The following is a 16885-nucleotide window of genomic DNA, read 5'->3' on the forward strand; positions in this document are numbered from 1 at the left end:
TGACCCAAATGGTTCGGTGATCCTCTTTTGCGATTACGTTGTGAAGTTTGAGACAGCTTAGTCTCTTGTTCCCGGATTCACTATCGCTCATCTGGTCTTCGGAACTACTGTCCGTCATCTTTTGTACTTTCCTGTACGGTTCCTTAGTAGCCTTTTTGTTGTCGTCGGTCTTCTTCCCAGACCTGCAAACTCGTGCAATGTGTCCCATCTTTCCGCATTGCCTGCATATTTTGTCCTTGGACTAGCAGTCCTTCTGGTCATGGGTTGTTCTGCCGCAGCGATAACATTTTGCAAATCCCCGTGTCATTTCGTGGGTGTCGTATTCCTGTGGCTTTTGCTGTATTTCCGCAGCTCCCCTTGCTGCTGCTTCGTACGATACTGCCACGCTGAAAGCCTTATCTAGCATCAGCTCTTTCTCTGAGAGTAACCTCTTCTGGGTTCCTTCACTCAGGAGTCCACAGACAAATTTGTCCCGTAGGGTATCTGCCAGTCCTGCTCCGAACTGGCAGTGCTTTGATAGCTTGCGTAGTTCCGTAAGGTAATCAGCATTGCTCTCATCTTTATGCTGATTTCTCCTGTGGAATTTAAATCTTTCTGCTATCAGCAGCGGTGTAGGATTTAGGTGTTCCTGTAGGATAGCAACAATTTTGTTAAAACTCTTCGCCTTCGGTTTGGCTGGAGTAATCAGGTCCCGCAATAGGCCGTACGTTCTTGCGCCCATTAAGTTTAGCAGTACCGATGCCTTTTTCTCATCGGCTACTTCGTTTGCCTCGCAATATACCTCGACTCTTTCCACATACGTGGTCCAGTCTTCTATTGTATTATCGAAGGCAGTGATATTGCCAGTCTTCAGCATCTTGGAAATCTAAGATGGCGCCTCCCGCGCTTTGCCTTGTTCCCCGATTTAACAAAATGGCGCCTCCCGCGCTTTGCCTTCTTCCCCGCTGGATTAAGATGGCGCCTCCCGCGCTTTCTGTCTTCTCCGCTGTTGCTAGCGCTGTTGCTGGCATTTTATGCCTTGATGGCGACGCCCTATGGTCTTCGCGCACTTCCCCCCGCGCTGCTGCTAACGCCGCTCTCCGCGGTTCCCATGGCAAACTGCAGCTCCTCGCGGCTTTCTGCGCGTTTAATTTTTATTATTTCCCCGTCGTCGGAACAACCCTGCGGGACACTTGCCTCCCTCTTCTCGGGTGTGTACGCTGCCCGGCTTCGTAGCACCAGCCGCGCCCTGTGTGCTCCACCCTCTCTCTCTCTCTCCTCTTCCCGGCAACGCTGCTCGGACCCGTTGCAAAGCCACCCGCTCGAGCTCTAGACCGCCACAGCCCAGGAAGGATCAGTGTACTACCTGCCACCAGCCCGATTAGCTGAAGCACCATCGACAGGATAACCAAGCCCCGCTCTCGACAGCCTCTCCTGCAAATCTTCAACTCCGTTGACTCAGAGGCGGATGCCCACGGTCGACGCCCGTTTCTTCTGTTTCTTTCTTCCTTCTGGCCTCGACCTGTGATAACTTCGCTTCAGGGATGGATCCCCATGAGATGGTGCAGACTGTAGGTAAGTTCGTATCTGCTCGTCGCCAGTATTATGTCCGTGTATAATTGAGACACGGACTGCAGGAGTTGGTTATAACAGGTCTTTACTGAATGGAGGCAACCTGGAACTACTATGCAAATGTTACTACACAGGCTTATATACAAGGGTGGTCACTACTGGTACTGCAGTATACAGGGGCTGCAGAATATAGTTCCTTCTGCAAAGTACATACACTACACCTCCGACCCCAACTGGTCCCAATGCCCCAGGAATCTGAAGTCCTCCTTCCTGCACCATTTCTCCAGCCACACATTAACCTGCCTTATCTTACTGCTCCTATACTCACTCACATGTGGCATTGGGAGTAATCCAGCTATTACCACCAGAAAAGGTTTGTTTCTCATTTTTAATTGTCTATTTAACATTATATGTTAATATGCCAAATTCTTCCCTTACACATTCGGCGCATTTTATATTTGGAATTGTGGAAACTATAACACATTAAGACAAATAAAAGCAGGCCTGACCTGCTGAGTATTTCCAGCGTTTTCTGTTTTTGTTTCAGATTTCCAGCATCCGCAGTATTTTGCTTTTGCAAATAACATTGTTTTACGTGAAAATATATAAGGTGATTTTAATATTCATGTTAATGAAAACGTGCCTGACTTTAAGCATTGTAACTCTCTGATTTTTCTAGCTTGTAGTTTGAGAGGTTTGGTTCTCCCCGGAAGAGTTACTTCTGACTGAGCTGCTGCGCATTTGCAGCAGTTCCGTTTTAATTTCAGATCGGCAGTTTATTTCTTTATTTTCTTGGCCGCTGCTCTTTTGCTTGGTTTGTGAGGCTGGGGGCGGGGCGTGTACCCTGCAACGTGTGCCTGCGCATGCGTCGATGTCGCCCTTTGACCTGGTCGGCGAGCGCGTGGTTCTCGGGCAGGAAGCGGTTCTCGCGCACCGACAGCTTCCGTTCCTGAATCAGGAGCCGGTTTCTGCATTCCGGGCGGTGAGTAATAATCAGCGGAGCAATCGGTAAAACAGCCAGCAGCATTTACCCCACACCCGAGCATTTGGGGAGAGGCTCCCGGCCCGAGAGGATTTTTTAAAATATAAACTAAACCCAGATTATCCGCTCATTGTTACATTGCTGTTTGTGGGAGCTTGCTGTGCGCAAATCGGCTGCCGCGTTCCCTGCATTACAACAGTACTTCATTGGCTGTAAAGCGCTTTGGAACGTCCGGTGGTCGTGAAAGGCGTTATATAAATGCAAGTCTTTCTTTACACGGTACTGGTTTTAAATTAACCATCAATTATATCTGGGGTGTTAGGGATGACTCTGGTATATTTAATAGCTCTGGAAAACACCTGGAAATCCGCATTATGAAAATATCAACATTTGTTGGCTATGCTTATTAAAATTTAACATGGTAGATTATAACATATTAACAGTTTTCAGTACTACAGTTCGTTGTATAGGAAGGTGTAGGTACAAAATTTATCATCGTTTGAGCAAGGGTACGGATGGAAGGGGACCTTTTTTATTCTGTGGGACTTGGGACTGATGGTAGTTGATTTGAGGTTAATTTGCATCTTTAAAATGGAAATGTATCGCTTTCTGTTGACAGCGCCGGCGTTGTTAGACTTGTGGGGACCTGGACAGAGACTAAGGCATGTGACCCTCTCCTCCCTGTTCTCTCCCGCACTTGGGATGACTTCCACTACTACTTAGACTAGAGCACCGCACGGCCTGGGCCTCATTGCCCTGGTGCTTGCCCCGAAAGCCGGTAGTGCCGGTTGAGAAAGGGGTCGGGGTGGGCTGAGAAAGTTACAAAATGAACTACTCTGGGTAGACATCACTAATGCTTAAAAAAAAAATCGAAGCCTGCACTTGAGATAAGCTATAGATTATAAGTTAAACACAATAACAATAAGTCACAATGTAGAGAAACAGAAGTAGCCAGTTTGGACAAAGCAAGGTATCACAAGCAATACTAATCTGTATTAGTGATGTTGATCCAGGGATAATTGGTAGTCAGGACACATGAAGAATTCCCTGCTCCCCTTTGAATACAGCCACTGGATCTTTTATATTAACGTCTTGTTCGAAAGACAGCACTCCCTCAATGCTGCACTGAAGTGTTAGCCTAGATTACATGCTCAAAACTCGAGTGGGCCTTGAACCCACGACCTGCTGCCTCAGGTGAGCATGCTATTACGAAGCCAAGGCTCACAAAGGTGTGATCAGAGGAGCAAAGAAAGATCTGAAAAAAGGCATAGCAGCTGCAGCTAAGGATACTGAAAGTTATTTCAGTACCACAACAGCAAGAGGGCAGTCAGAAAAGATGTGACAATCATAATGCAAATAGGTGTGATACTGAGGTTGAGCACAAAATAGTAAATATTCTAAATGACTACTTCCATTAAGTTACAAGAGAAGATGTGAGCAATATGCTCTTGCCAGACAAAAAATATCCCAAGTAAAATGAATGACTTCATTCCAAATGAAATGGCCAATCAAACTCCCCAGGGAATTTGGTGTTGAAAAGATACTGGGAAGGAGATTTGTGAGGCATTGATGATCATTATGAGGGAGTCATTAAATACAGGGGTGGTACCAGAACATTGGAAACTGGGTAATTTGGAGCCCATATTCAAAAATAGGGACAAAACAGACACCTACAGACCCACTCATTTTACTTCAATTATCCAGAGTAAACATGAGGATCATCTACAATAATTACCTGATTAACATGGTTATTGAAGGTGAAGATTCTGCTTGACCCTGGAGCTGATGACCCAAGTAGATTGTGGGTAAGCCCAATGACATGATTACCTCAACTTCCAAAAGGCTTTTAACAAAGTTCCCTACAAAAGACTATTAATCAAACTGAAGGATGTGAAGATTCAGTGTTGGGAGTATGAGCTACGAGGAGAGGCTGGAGAATCTTGGGCTTTTTAGCCTGGAAAGAAGGTATCGGAGAGATGATCTTGGAGGTATACAAGATTATTAAGGATATAGAAAACAAAGAGCTTGCATTAAATTAAACTGCCGGAGTAAAAATAGGGGACAAGTTTAAACTAATAAGTAATTTTAGGACAGATATCAAGAAGTTCTTGAGAGAGAGTAAAATCAGAGGCAAAAACCCTGGAATCATGTAAGAGACAATTAACTGCTACAGTGGCGGGTGTTTGGTGTACTCTGGCAGCTGCAACTTGCTCTGCACTGCTGGCTTGGTGGTTGAGAGGAACGCTGGTAGATAATGCAGGCTAATAGCCTGGGTGCGACCTTATCTTTGATTCCTGTTTGGTTAGTCAAAATATTACAGTCCTTTAGTTTCCTTGCTTCTCTAATGCACTCAAGTATCTTTTTTACAGGTTGGCAAGAGTTTTGTACATTGTATCATATTCACGTTAAAGCAAAACATGGAAAGTCCAGCACAAGTTGGGAAAGGGGGAGGCATACGGAAAACAAGACCTCCGCCTGCTAAGACTTCTTTCAACAATCCTTATAGTATAGGGTGGAGACCTTTGGACGGGGAAAGCATGGCATTTGTCCTGCAGAAGTTACAGGAAACGTTTCAACAGACTGGCTTGTGTAAAATTGAACCTACTCAAAGGCCCAGGAAACCAAGAGCTTCCAAGGCACCAAAAGGTCAGGAAAAGAGGAATAAGGAAGGGAATGTCAAAGAAATTGAAGAACACCAAAAGAAGGCTGAGGTCAAAGAAGCGAAGGAAGACCATACGATGATCAGGATTCAAGAGTCTAAACAAGGATGGACTAATGTGGAACTTAGGAAACAGCTGGCCATTGGAATCAATGAAGTCACTCGGGCTTTGGAGAAAGATGAATTGTGTTTGGTTCTGGTGTGTAAGTCGGTGAAACCTACTTTGATGACGCACCATCTCATTCAACTGAGCGTGAGTCGGGCGGTACCTGCCTGTCAAATTCCCCGTCTGAGTGAAACCGTGGCACCTGTGCTGGGCTTAAAATCCACACTTGCACTGGGATTTAAAAAGAATTCAAAGACTTTTATTGAGACTGTTAACTCCATTACCCCACAAGTACCTCCTTTAAATGTTTCATGGATACAGCAAAGTAAGCTAATTGAGAGTGATGAAAGATTGGAGACAAAGGAGCAAGAAGATGCCAGTGAAATACCAAAGACTGAATTAGCGGATGCTGTGTTTCCACAAAGTCAAAAGCGTAAATTCTATGAAGTAGCATCAAGTGACTTTCCTTTAAAATTAGATAGTGCAAAAAGCAAGAAAATAGGAGTGACATTGCTGCCTCTAAAAATAAAGAAGGTAGTTCCAAATCCAAATAAAATTCGGAAGCCAAAAAAGAATAAGAAAAAGAAATAAAAATCAGATGCTGGAAATCTGAAACAAAACCAGAAAATATTGGAAACACTCAGCAGGTCAGTTAGCATCTGACAGAACAGATAAGTCAAAGGTTCAGATGTAGATCCTTTGTCAGAACTGGAGTAAATTGCAGATTAAAAAGGAACAGAACAAAGGAGGGGAAAATAGTTTCCCAGTATATTGTGATTTTGTTGTTCTAATAAATATTTCATACAATTGCCTTTAGTCATGCAAATCTGAAATTCATTCTTTTGTTTCCTATCTTTACAGTGGATAGATTTTAAAATCATATGCTCAGTGATACTATTACATGCTTGTTTCTCCAATCATTGCATTTTTAAAGACTACTATATTCAATTCAATTATTCTCTGCCTGAATATGCTCAGTAACACAGACATCACCACAGTGCGTGGGAAACAGGCAAGCAGAAAACATGAGATTTTTCTCCATTAATGAGGGTAATTCTTAAGCATGGTCATTTAATGAGTGAAACTGCTCTGATTTGTAGTGGCTTTCCTTGATCAGTAATGCCATTATATCAATGTTTGTATTTTACATGACAATGGGTTACTTACCGAGTTTTCACACTTTTGAACTTGTTGGAAGTTTTTTTTTACAGGAATTAAATTTAGTTGTTTTTGAATTTCCTCAAATGCCCTTCTCCTGTTCCTTCCAACCTCATCTCCAATACAAATGTGAGGAGCTCATGGATTTTTATAAAAAATTATGAGCGAGACCGTCTATGCAACTGCCTCCTCCCTTTATCTGCCCCAGACCTGATCCCTAGTCACTTTACTGTTTTGACACCCCCCCCTTAATTTATATATTTCATAACTTACCTCCTGCTCCCTTGATCCCCTCCCCACTCAACTCTATCCCTATCCTGTCCATTACTAAGCCCTCCCATCCTTGCAAACCTACAATTTAAAGTTGTTGCAAATCCCTCTATAGCCTTGCAGCAGCCTCTTCCAGACTTAATTTCCCTCCCACACCCTTCAGTCTTGACTCTCTGCTCCTGTGCATCCTCTCCCTCACCAAAATTGGTGGCAGAGCTTTTAGCCTTGCTGTCTGGAATTCCTTCTCGAAACCCCTCTGCCTCTCAACTCTACTTTGGATTTGACCAATCTTCTATCACTCCTCCTAAGCTTCCTGTCCAACTCAGTGTTCTATTACTGCTATTCTGTAAAGTGCCTTTGGATGTTTTCTGTTAAAGATGTTGTATACACACCATAAATGTAAATGCGCATTATCAAGTTGAAAGATGGCAGCGCTAGGAAATGTAATATTGTCCCACTTTTAATTACCCACTGACTACATCTATCACTTCTAGCTAAAGTAGGTCTTTATTCTCCCCAACAATGTCCACAAGCTACCAGTAAATTTGTTGACTCAAGTTCCATATACAGTATTTAATAATTAGGCCTCTTAACATTTCTAAGTGCTTCTTAGAGTCAACAGCTATATTTATTTTGGTGTATTGAGGAAAAACAGCTAGCAAATGAAATTTTAAAAAACCAATTGTGCAGGAAGGTGAGAAATGAAAACAAGTAGAGCAACCAAAGAAAAACATGACAAAAATTGAAGACCATGGGGTAAAAATTGGGTCGTTCGCCAGGTTTTGGCGCCCCTGCAGCCGATTTTCCCAGTAGTGCCCCGAGAAGGGGCGCTACTGGAAGCACCTCGCGTCCCAATATCGCAGCGCTACATGCCGCAGTGCATCGGTACTGCAGGCCTTCCTCCCCTTATTAAAGAGGGGCCTGGCGCAACACGTCCCGGCGCCCAGCTGGGCCACCAGGGATCGGGAGTGCCGACACCCCATGGAGGGGGCTTCACAGGGGCCGGGGATAGCAACGGGGGCAGGTGCTGGCAGGCGGCCAGCAACAAAAATGGCCGCCCGCCACCTCCCCTTTAGCACCACCCCGGCCGCAGGTAGGCCCCCCTGCCGGGGCGGGCATAGCATCCGGCGGTAAGTTGGGGGGGGGGGGGGGGCGCCACCCAATATTACAGCCGGGATGCGAGCGAGGTGCTGCGCATGGCGATGACATCATCGCCGGCAGCGTTAACCTCCTGCTGAATTTCACAGGAGGCGTTGGCAGCGCCATGCCCGGGCGTTAGTTGATTTGCACCCCATTAGCGCCCTCTTCTAATGGGAGGTGCAAATCAACCGAATCTAGCCCCCACCCACCCACGTACGTGTTTAGTGGAGCACCAACTTTTCATGGTAGGACTTGAACTTATAACTAGGTTACTAGTCCAGAACCAGAATCGCAACACTACCATACCCTTAATGAAGTTAACCAGATGCTTCGTGATTCTTAGATCTGACATCATAGCACTGTTGACGTTATGCCTAAACACCAGCTACTTTTATCTAGCTGCTTCTTAAAATTAGATACTTGTAAATCTACATATCACAATGTGTAAATTTTCCTGCAACTTTGCACCTGCAGTGTCACACACTCTATTTTCAAAAGCCTGATCAGCACAGCTATTGGACCAGTTAGCACAATGGGCACGTCTTACACAAACTGGTGACCCTGTACATATACAAAAAAAGTTAGAGTTTATTATATGTAGTAGAGGGAATCGGGGTTTAAAAATGCAAGTGACTGAAATCTCATTTGGAACTGTATGTGTTGAATTCACACACTGCGTTATTCTGTACACATTATTCACTACATGCACAAGCAAGATTTTAAATGGTGTATATGTAAATCAATGAAAAGCATGAACAACAATGATTCAGTCATTACTTTATGTGCAGTGATAGAGTATTAACTCCTAGGTAACTCTTCAACAGAGGAAAAGGCATATTAAAGAATTAAAATCAGATAACCATATTCCAGGAAAAAATATTTTAGTAAAACTGCAAAGAATTTGAAGGGACCAAGTTATGACATTTTTGGAGCAGGAGAGGAGGTAACATTACTCGCCCGCTTATAAACTTGAATCTTGACTACTAAGTTCTTACAGAAAGAGACATAACCTACAAGTGCTACAAATCAAATTCAGATTCCTGCTGTATCCGTTTTGTAGAATAAGGTGCTGCTGTTTCAATGGAAAACGGGGAAGAACTGCTTTAGGGAATACTGTTCATTCCAGCACTTATTTTAGTAGATTTTTACAATTTGTATGTTCAGTCACCTGAATAAAATACATGGTAACTGCTCAACAATGATTGAATTTCAATAAATAAAAGTAAAATGTTTCACTGAGTTAACAAGGTGTGGATAATATGAAAGTGAAGTTCAGAAGCACCAGTTCAAATTATCTTTAAATTTCTCATCCTCTGCATGGTCACTGTTAAGTATCATTGAAGTCTTTGTCTAAAATGTTATTTTCTAATTTAATTATGCACTAAATTACATCAAATCTTTCTGTAATTTCAACTTGCACTCCCAACAAAATGTTCTGCAATATACAGCCATGATAACAGTTCCTCACCACCACTAAAAACCTCAACATAAAACTTGTTACCCATACTCTTGGCTCTAATTCCTTGCACCTCTTTATGGAATTGAAAATATCCTATTTGATTTGTAAAGCTATTCACATTTCTCTACCCCATTCTTCCAACATTTTTTGCAGCCAATAACTCAATACCAAATCCCCCAACATCTGGGGGTCACCATTGACCAGAAACTTAAGTGGACCAGTGGATATTCTGCAGCGAGTATCTCACCTCCTGACTCCCCAAAAGCCATCTACAAAGCACAAGTCAGGAGTGCGATGGAATACGCTCCAACAACAAAAAGCTTGACACCATGGGAACATCATCACCTCTAAGTCACACACCATCATGACTTGGAAATACATTGTCGTTCCTTCATTGTCGCTGGGTCAAAATCCTGGAACACCCTCCCTGGCAGCACTGTGGGAGTAGCTTCACCTCATGGACTGCAGCGGTTCAAGGCGGTGGCTCACCACCATCTTCTCAAAGGCAATTTGGGATGGGCAATAAATGCTGGTCTTGCCAGCTATATCCCCAATCCCATGAACGAGTACATTTATATATTCTAAGTAATATCATTAAGTGTCATCTAAACTTGCACTAATTGAAAGAATGAAAGTGCACAAGTAATAACAAAGTTGTAATGATTTTTATTAATTCAGACATCAAACAGTCATGCTGGTGACCTTAAAACATTACTGAAATCAAAAAGTACATTCTTCCTCTGGCAACATTTAAACCATGTTGGTCCTCCATTCCAACACCAATTTAGGAATGGATAATTTTTTGCACACATTTTCTAGTGTGGGGCCTTTTCAGTGAAGCATGCATAGCAATAATAGTAAACTATACGTAACCCGTCACTTGACCAGGCAAAGTTTTAAGCTGCTGAACAGCTAAACATGCTTTAACAAACAAGGCCCAAATCCTTCCTCTTAACATAATTTGTGCAAAACACAACATAGAACAAAGCTTTCAGCTTTCACTTTTTTAAAAAAACAAGTATTTCCCTTTGATTTAGTTTATTGTCAGGTATTCACATGTGCAGTTTGTGCTAAAAAAAACACACACCTGACTCAATATCCAGGTATCTGGAGAAAAAGAAATACCCAAATGTTCATGTGTAGAGAATGAAAAAAGATTTGGCAGGAGAAAGATGCTAATCCATCATGATTTTTCATTTTAAATCTACATTTATCTATCTGCGTGGTTGTCTCTACATGCAGCCTTCTTCAGCTGCTGTTCTCTTTAACTGCCACCAACTCAGCTACTCCTGTTATGGCTTGCCCAGAGACCTGAAAATTAGTCACAAACCAGGCTCACAGCTGAAATGTCAAGCAGCTCCAGGACTTCAATCCCTGATCTCTGAATTGTAAAGCGAGTACTTTTACCACTGCTATTGGGCCACACCAGGTGGCATTTAAAAAAGCTTAAAAACTAACAGTGACAAATAAAGCTTTGTCCCAGCCTTACATAAAAAAATGTGGGGAATGCAGCCTCTTTCACAAATAAGCCATGAACACTATCTATGAGCAGCCAGATTGCATTGCTGACATTGAGGGTGCATATGGAATAGAGTGGGACACCTTTTCAATTTATTTGCATTGCTGGAGATTCTGGAATTTGCACTAATGCATTATTGCAAAAATTCCCACACTCTGTCTTGCAAACGTGACACAATTGGGTAAAAGTTAGTCAGTTCGTACCATAGATCCTTCAATGTTCCCATAGTGAACACTTAAAAAAACACTGGTCAATAAATAGAAATCTGTCTGGCAGTACAAGACCACCTACTAGATATAACAGTAACAATTTTCTTCTTCACACAATTTACTACTGCACTTCATTTGTACAAAAGACTGAGTTGTCATTCTGCAAAAGAAGCCCCCAGTTCCTCACTACCTAAGGTAGCAGCAACATGTTCTTTATGAAAGTCTAAATGTAGATCTGCCTCTTGAAATTAACAAACAAAGTGCGTACAAAATCCTGTCAGGCATTTATGAGAATTCTCATTCAGGTTGCAAATGGTTAATAGATAAAATTCTTCTTAGTGGTTTAAACTCCCAAAAAAACACCATGGAATTATGCAACACTTCACTGCACAGTAAAATCAAATCCTAAAGAAGAATCAATGGTCTCCATTCTGTCAAAAGCAAAACACGATTGGAACTACTAGCTCCTTTTACAGAATTCTGTGTTGAGCTGGTAGATTTTTGTCACTGATCAAAGGCATGATATTGGACCCTGGGCTTCTATGAAGAGGCTTCTACAGAAGTAGTAGAGTGTTCTACTGTAGCACTAGACCAACCTACAGAAAAGGAAATAAAAACTTTCAGTAAAAGTAGGGGAAAGATAGATAACCTTTATCCCTACTGTAATGGGTTTGATTCATGAGGAAAGACTAGAAATTCAAGCTCAACAGTTTGAAAATGTGGTAATTAAGGGAGGACCTCATTGAAGCTTTATCCTTGACTTTTACATTCTTCAAGTTTTCTAGCTATCCAGCAATATTTTTAAGAATGAGTCCAACAGCTCACACCCAGTTTTCCATGAAATTACATTTGTAAGCACAGAGTGCTATTATGTAAACCCTTCGGCAACTAGTTTTTAAAATCACTAAAATCCATCAGTGCTACAAAGCAAGTAAACTGCCATTGTTCTGCGTTTTAAGATTGGTTATTAAATCCCAGTAACCCACAAGGTGACTTCTGGGACTGCTTAACATTTCAGCTACTTGCTCTAGTTGTACCAGAAGCAACATTTGGAGTTCTCAGTTAGTAGCGCGTAAATGTTAAATCTCAATCTAATGTTAACAGTTGGATACTGACAAATTAGAAACAAACGATTGCATTGTTTCCTCCATTATATGTCTATAACTATCACATTTCAAAATATGTGTATATATAGGCTGCCTAAAATAAGGTTGAAAAAAGCAGTGTTGCCCTCTTCAATCAGACTGTCATATAATTCAAGTTTAGGAAAAATTTATGAATTAATATTAGCTTAATGCAGAAGGTTAACTGGTTACCTAATTCTGCTCACCTCAAAGATGCCGACATGTTACAAATTCAGCAGTGATAATAAACTTCCAGATAGGATAGTGAAGACCTTGGAATCGGGTAAACAATTACATGCAGCATTGGGCTTTAAGACCTTTTTGCATGGATGATTATGAGCTGAATGCTTTCATCATCGAATTCAAGTTGGTCAGAGGAGAATTTTTTTTTTTTTTTTTTTAATAAATTGCTTTAACAAATTACTTCCCTGTGTAAGTCAGAACCTCAAACAATTCTTATGAAAGATGTTTATTACCAGTGAAATGTCTCAATAAATAATATATTTGGTCTGTAAAATCGGATGGGAGCCTGACATCCAAATCCCTGGAAGGGTGCAACTGGGACTCAGCAGGATGTCCAGGGCCAGGGCTGGGTTTGGGCCTGGACACCCCAGAAGACTGATGGCATGATCAGGAAAATCAACCCACTTACAAAGGGGAGCGATTGTCAATGTTCGGAAAAGACTTTTAAGCCAACACAACTGGCTTGTGCTCTCTCCCCTCCTCCCACCCAACCTCACCCACCCCAAGTGACTTGGCAATGCCACATCTTCTGTTCCTGCCCAAGTTGCACCCATACTGGCAAAGATGTCTGCTGGCAATATCCAATAGCTGAACCCCCTAACTGAATTCTCTAGCAGAGTCAGAGTAGGCCCAACATTTTTTGGCCCCAGTGTTTAAATTGAAAATATCAATGTTTCTCACCTTTTCAGGTTCCATATCTGGGCACCTCCAATTGTACAAATAGTACTGTAAATTGCCATCACCTATACCAAATTTTAGTTTTTCTAGGAATGTTTTGTTTTCCATTAGATCAAGTGCATTCAACACATCAAATCCTTTCTGTGAAGGGAAAATGAAATATGTTAGGAAATGAATGGAACCGAGAGTGTCAGAAAAATAAAATCTTCAGAAATTATTTCCTTGCTTGATGAGGACTTTTCTTTCAGCTTGCCTAAATAACTTTTCACTTGCCACAACTTTTATTTGGACTTTAGTCACAGGAATACTAAAACATTTTTTAGATATTGACGAGTAACTATTTAACAGGGTACATAAGAGCTGCAACAGACCACAAAGAATCAAATACAGCAAGAAAGCAGAAATCAAAATGAAGCACTGGAGATTGGGGAATAAACATGATGCTAACACTTGAAAGCTAGTTGCTGTTTTTCAGCTCAAGATTGAAAATATCTCACCCTTGAGTAGGTGGGAGAGGAATTTTCCAACTCCTGTTACATAAACAGGCACATTTGTTCTGTTACCAGGATTATTCTAAGGTAAGCCAATATAGTTACTGAAATTAAGTACTGTACTGTGAAGATTAATCAAGAAAGAAATACTTGATAATGCATAAGAATTATACTCCTGTCCTGAAAATGCTTACTCTTGCCAGGGTACAGTTCTACGGTGCTAGCCAGCCATTTGCAATTCCCTAGTACCTCACCCAAGCAGCTATTTTTTGTGTGTGAGCCTAGACAGTGGTTGCTGGCAGGCTACTCATCAGTGGATGGGATCACAGCCTAATCCTGCCTTCATATAATCTCACATAAAAATGCATTGTCTCTGCCAAGATTTCCATCACTTTTCATCAGGCTCTTTCTTGCCTGAAGTGCTTAGCACTTTCTGAAGGCTATCAGGTTATTTGACTGCCACCTGGCAGTTGGTGTTGAAACACATTATACTCGGTTATCTTTTTAAACTGCCCTTAATGCTTTGCCCCAAACCATAGACACCCAATTTCCATAACAGCAAGAAATTTATGTTGGGACAGATGTACAGATATCTTCAAATCTTGGTGGTCAGAATATATGGAAAATGGAAAAACAAATCAAGACCACTTTAGGGTGCACTGACACTGCACATTCCTCCCTGCTCTCTAAACATTTAAATTTCAAGCTTTTGGCAGACAACTCTGCTCCTTCATGTACCTAGGCATGTAAAGAGCTCTCTCCTAAAGAGAACAGTTAAAAGTTCCAGCCATGCACAAGCCAGCAGTGTATACAGAGTTGTGCTTGGCTAGAACCCAAACTGTAGCTATTGATCTGGGACCAGTAGCTCCAGTGTAAATTCACCCTTTGTTCAGTGACTATCTTCAATATTTCTTGGGACTGTTACTTCTGACATATACGTCATCTAATAAAATATTATTAATTCTAGAAACACACGCTATGAATTACATTACTGCACTTAACTAGAAAGCTGCTCAGTACCACACGACCCCCATAAACATTCTATAGCTACTGTATTGCCCTCAAAATATCTTTCTAACATAATTGCCCATGACTGATTTGATTATGCTGTGACTGTTACATATGTCGTTATACTTAAGAGATTAAATAATTAAAAGTTTACCGATTTTGCAATTATTAGTGCATCATTCATAAGATCAATGAGTGGGGTCTCAGTGTGAACATTATAAAAGGAATAGGCAGCCTTAAGATTCTTATGAATAGGATGATGCATAACTGTGGAAGGTAAAGTGTAGAAGCTCACAAAGTCTGTCAGCACACCATCAGAACCCTGAAAGAAAATAAATAATTGTTTAAAGGAGTTAACTTGAAGAAATGTTAAAAGTCATTTTGATCATCTATAAATAGAAAAGTTGCAGACAAAATGACCACAAATACATGGACAATCCAAATTTGGTAACAAATACAATAGCCATTAGTGCTACTTAAAAACACTTAATACAAATTAAAATTATGATTGCAAGTGAATCCAAATCACAGGGCAGAGGGAGGGGAAACACAGATACCGTGAAGTTACTGTGCATGATGTCTTGAGGAAGCTGAATTAATTTACACAAATACATGATTGCTGATTAAGTCATTTTACTCAGCCACTTTCCCAAAGATGCAATCGTCAATTAATGTTTAAATAAAAATATTTGGAAATCAATAGAATGAAAGAGAGTCTGTTAGACATCATTCTTTGTTAAAGGCATGTTTGATGTTGAGAATTTGTGGTTTTGTAATTTAAGCTACACCCTAAAATTCAAAGCAATTTACAAAAATGTACTAGGATCCTTCTATAATGAACTTTGGATATACCATGTCCATGACTTCAAGTATTAAAATACCCCTGGCTAATAAAGAAAGATAAAAATACACATTCTACAACTCCTCTCCCTTTCTACCAATAAGAAGTTTTTCCACAACACTCTATGTACGTGTAAGTATTTTTTCAGTGAGGAACTATAATACCACCCAAGATGCATTTAAAACTTGTAATTTTTGAACTTAAATCCACAATGCTTTTAAGAGCACAGAGGTATATTCCTAGCACACATCTGATAACAGGTAAAATCAATTTAAGAAAGACTAGTTTGCCTAGTTCGGAATGTATGAAAAGAACTGAACCAAACCAGAAATGTAGGTGCATAAATGATTATTTGTGCTAAAAGTCAAGAGAAGTTTTTTTAAGACAATTTCTGTACTGTGGTATAAAGGACTGGACAAAATAGATCCAAAATATGGCTATGAATTTAACAAATTGGCAGTAATTTATAAATATGCCACCATTATCTGTTTTGATGTATATGGTTACGATGGCCATATTTTAGGAACAAAAATGGATACATCTAGATTTAAATCAAACCATATTCAAATTTCTGGAAATAAGCAGGTCAGTCAGTTTCTGTAAAGAGATCAGTTATTGACATTTCGGTTGTATAATCTTTCATTAGAACGCAATTCTGATAGAGGATTTCTTCGGGTTACACACCTGAAATATCACAACCCATCTTTTCTCTTTACAGATGCTGGCTAGCCTACTGTGTAGCTCCAACATGTTTTTTTATTTTGAATTTCCAGCATTGGTAGTTTTTCTTTTTCTTTTTCAGACTGAAAATTTATCAGGCCATTTTGTCTCAAGTTGAGGGCATATTGATTTTGTCAATTTCTGAAAAGTACCAGTGTTCAATATAGCTTAAAAAGTTAACAAGGTTCTCTACCAGCTGCCTGCCAAATATCATCAGTCTGACCAACACTAGCAGTAAAAGCATTAATGTTCAAAATGTTCTTTCGATTTCCATTTCAGACTAAATACAGTCTAACTGGATAACGCAACCTAATTTTCCAAAGACAAATGTTAGTGGAATATTTCAAAGAAAACAAGTATATAAAATATTATGATATAACCAAAGTAATTTGAAGTAAATTGAGACTGTAACATACAAATAGTAGTGTAGTCTAGTTCTTAACTCATTATCCAAGATAAGTAACTTCTTTAATTCCACCTCAGCTATGCTCTTTATTATTTGGAAGACCTGTATCATGTCTCACCTCAGTCTTTTCTTCAGTGAAAATAAATTTGGTTGCTTCAGCTTCTCTTTATAACTTGGTCCCCACAAGGCCTGGAATCATCCTGGATACTTCTCTGAACCTCTTCTAATGCATCTATATCTCTTTTGAGGTAATCCAACCAAAACTGCACTCCATATTCCAGAATTGGCCTCTCATCATTGACTGTACAATGTCAGTATAAC

General features: G+C 40.6%; 2 protein-coding genes across 5 annotated transcripts in view; one reads left to right on the forward strand and one right to left on the reverse strand.

Annotated features, from left to right (window-relative positions):
* Positions 1-1849: 1849 nt before the first annotated feature.
* On the forward strand, positions 1850-6114 carry rpp38 (ribonuclease P/MRP 38 subunit). 3 transcript variants are annotated; one of them, XM_085987917.1, is made up of 2 exons: positions 1850-1924; positions 4903-6114. In XM_085987917.1, exon 2 carries the CDS (start codon positions 4951-4953, stop codon positions 5887-5889), a length of 939 nt encoding a protein of 312 aa, XP_085844043.1. In that variant the 5' UTR covers positions 1850-1924; positions 4903-4950; the 3' UTR covers positions 5890-6114. The 3 variants fall into 3 exon arrangements, with proteins under 3 accessions (XP_085844043.1, XP_085844041.1, XP_085844042.1); XM_085987915.1 differs by lacking the exon at positions 1850-1924 and adding an exon at positions 2412-2533; XM_085987916.1 differs by lacking the exon at positions 1850-1924 and adding an exon at positions 2541-2812.
* A 3857-nt stretch (positions 6115-9971) lies between these two features.
* Positions 9972-16885, reverse strand: part of nmt2 (N-myristoyltransferase 2) — a 57013-nt gene continuing 50099 nt past the window's right edge. For both annotated transcript variants that reach the window (XM_085987914.1, XM_085987913.1), the window contains exons 10-12: positions 14752-14919; positions 13102-13239; positions 9972-11649 (exon numbers count right to left, since the gene is read on the reverse strand). In XM_085987914.1, the coding sequence (XP_085844040.1) occupies positions 11629-11649; positions 13102-13239; positions 14752-14919 (327 nt within the window). In that variant the 3' untranslated portion in view covers positions 9972-11628. The remainder of the gene's footprint in view (positions 11650-13101; positions 13240-14751; positions 14920-16885) is intronic.

This window comes from Somniosus microcephalus, chromosome 5 (genome assembly GCF_052327205.1).
Source record: "Somniosus microcephalus isolate GS21.2 chromosome 5, FLI_Smic_1.0, whole genome shotgun sequence".
NCBI classification, from domain to species: Eukaryota; Metazoa; Chordata; class Chondrichthyes; order Squaliformes; family Somniosidae; genus Somniosus; species Somniosus microcephalus.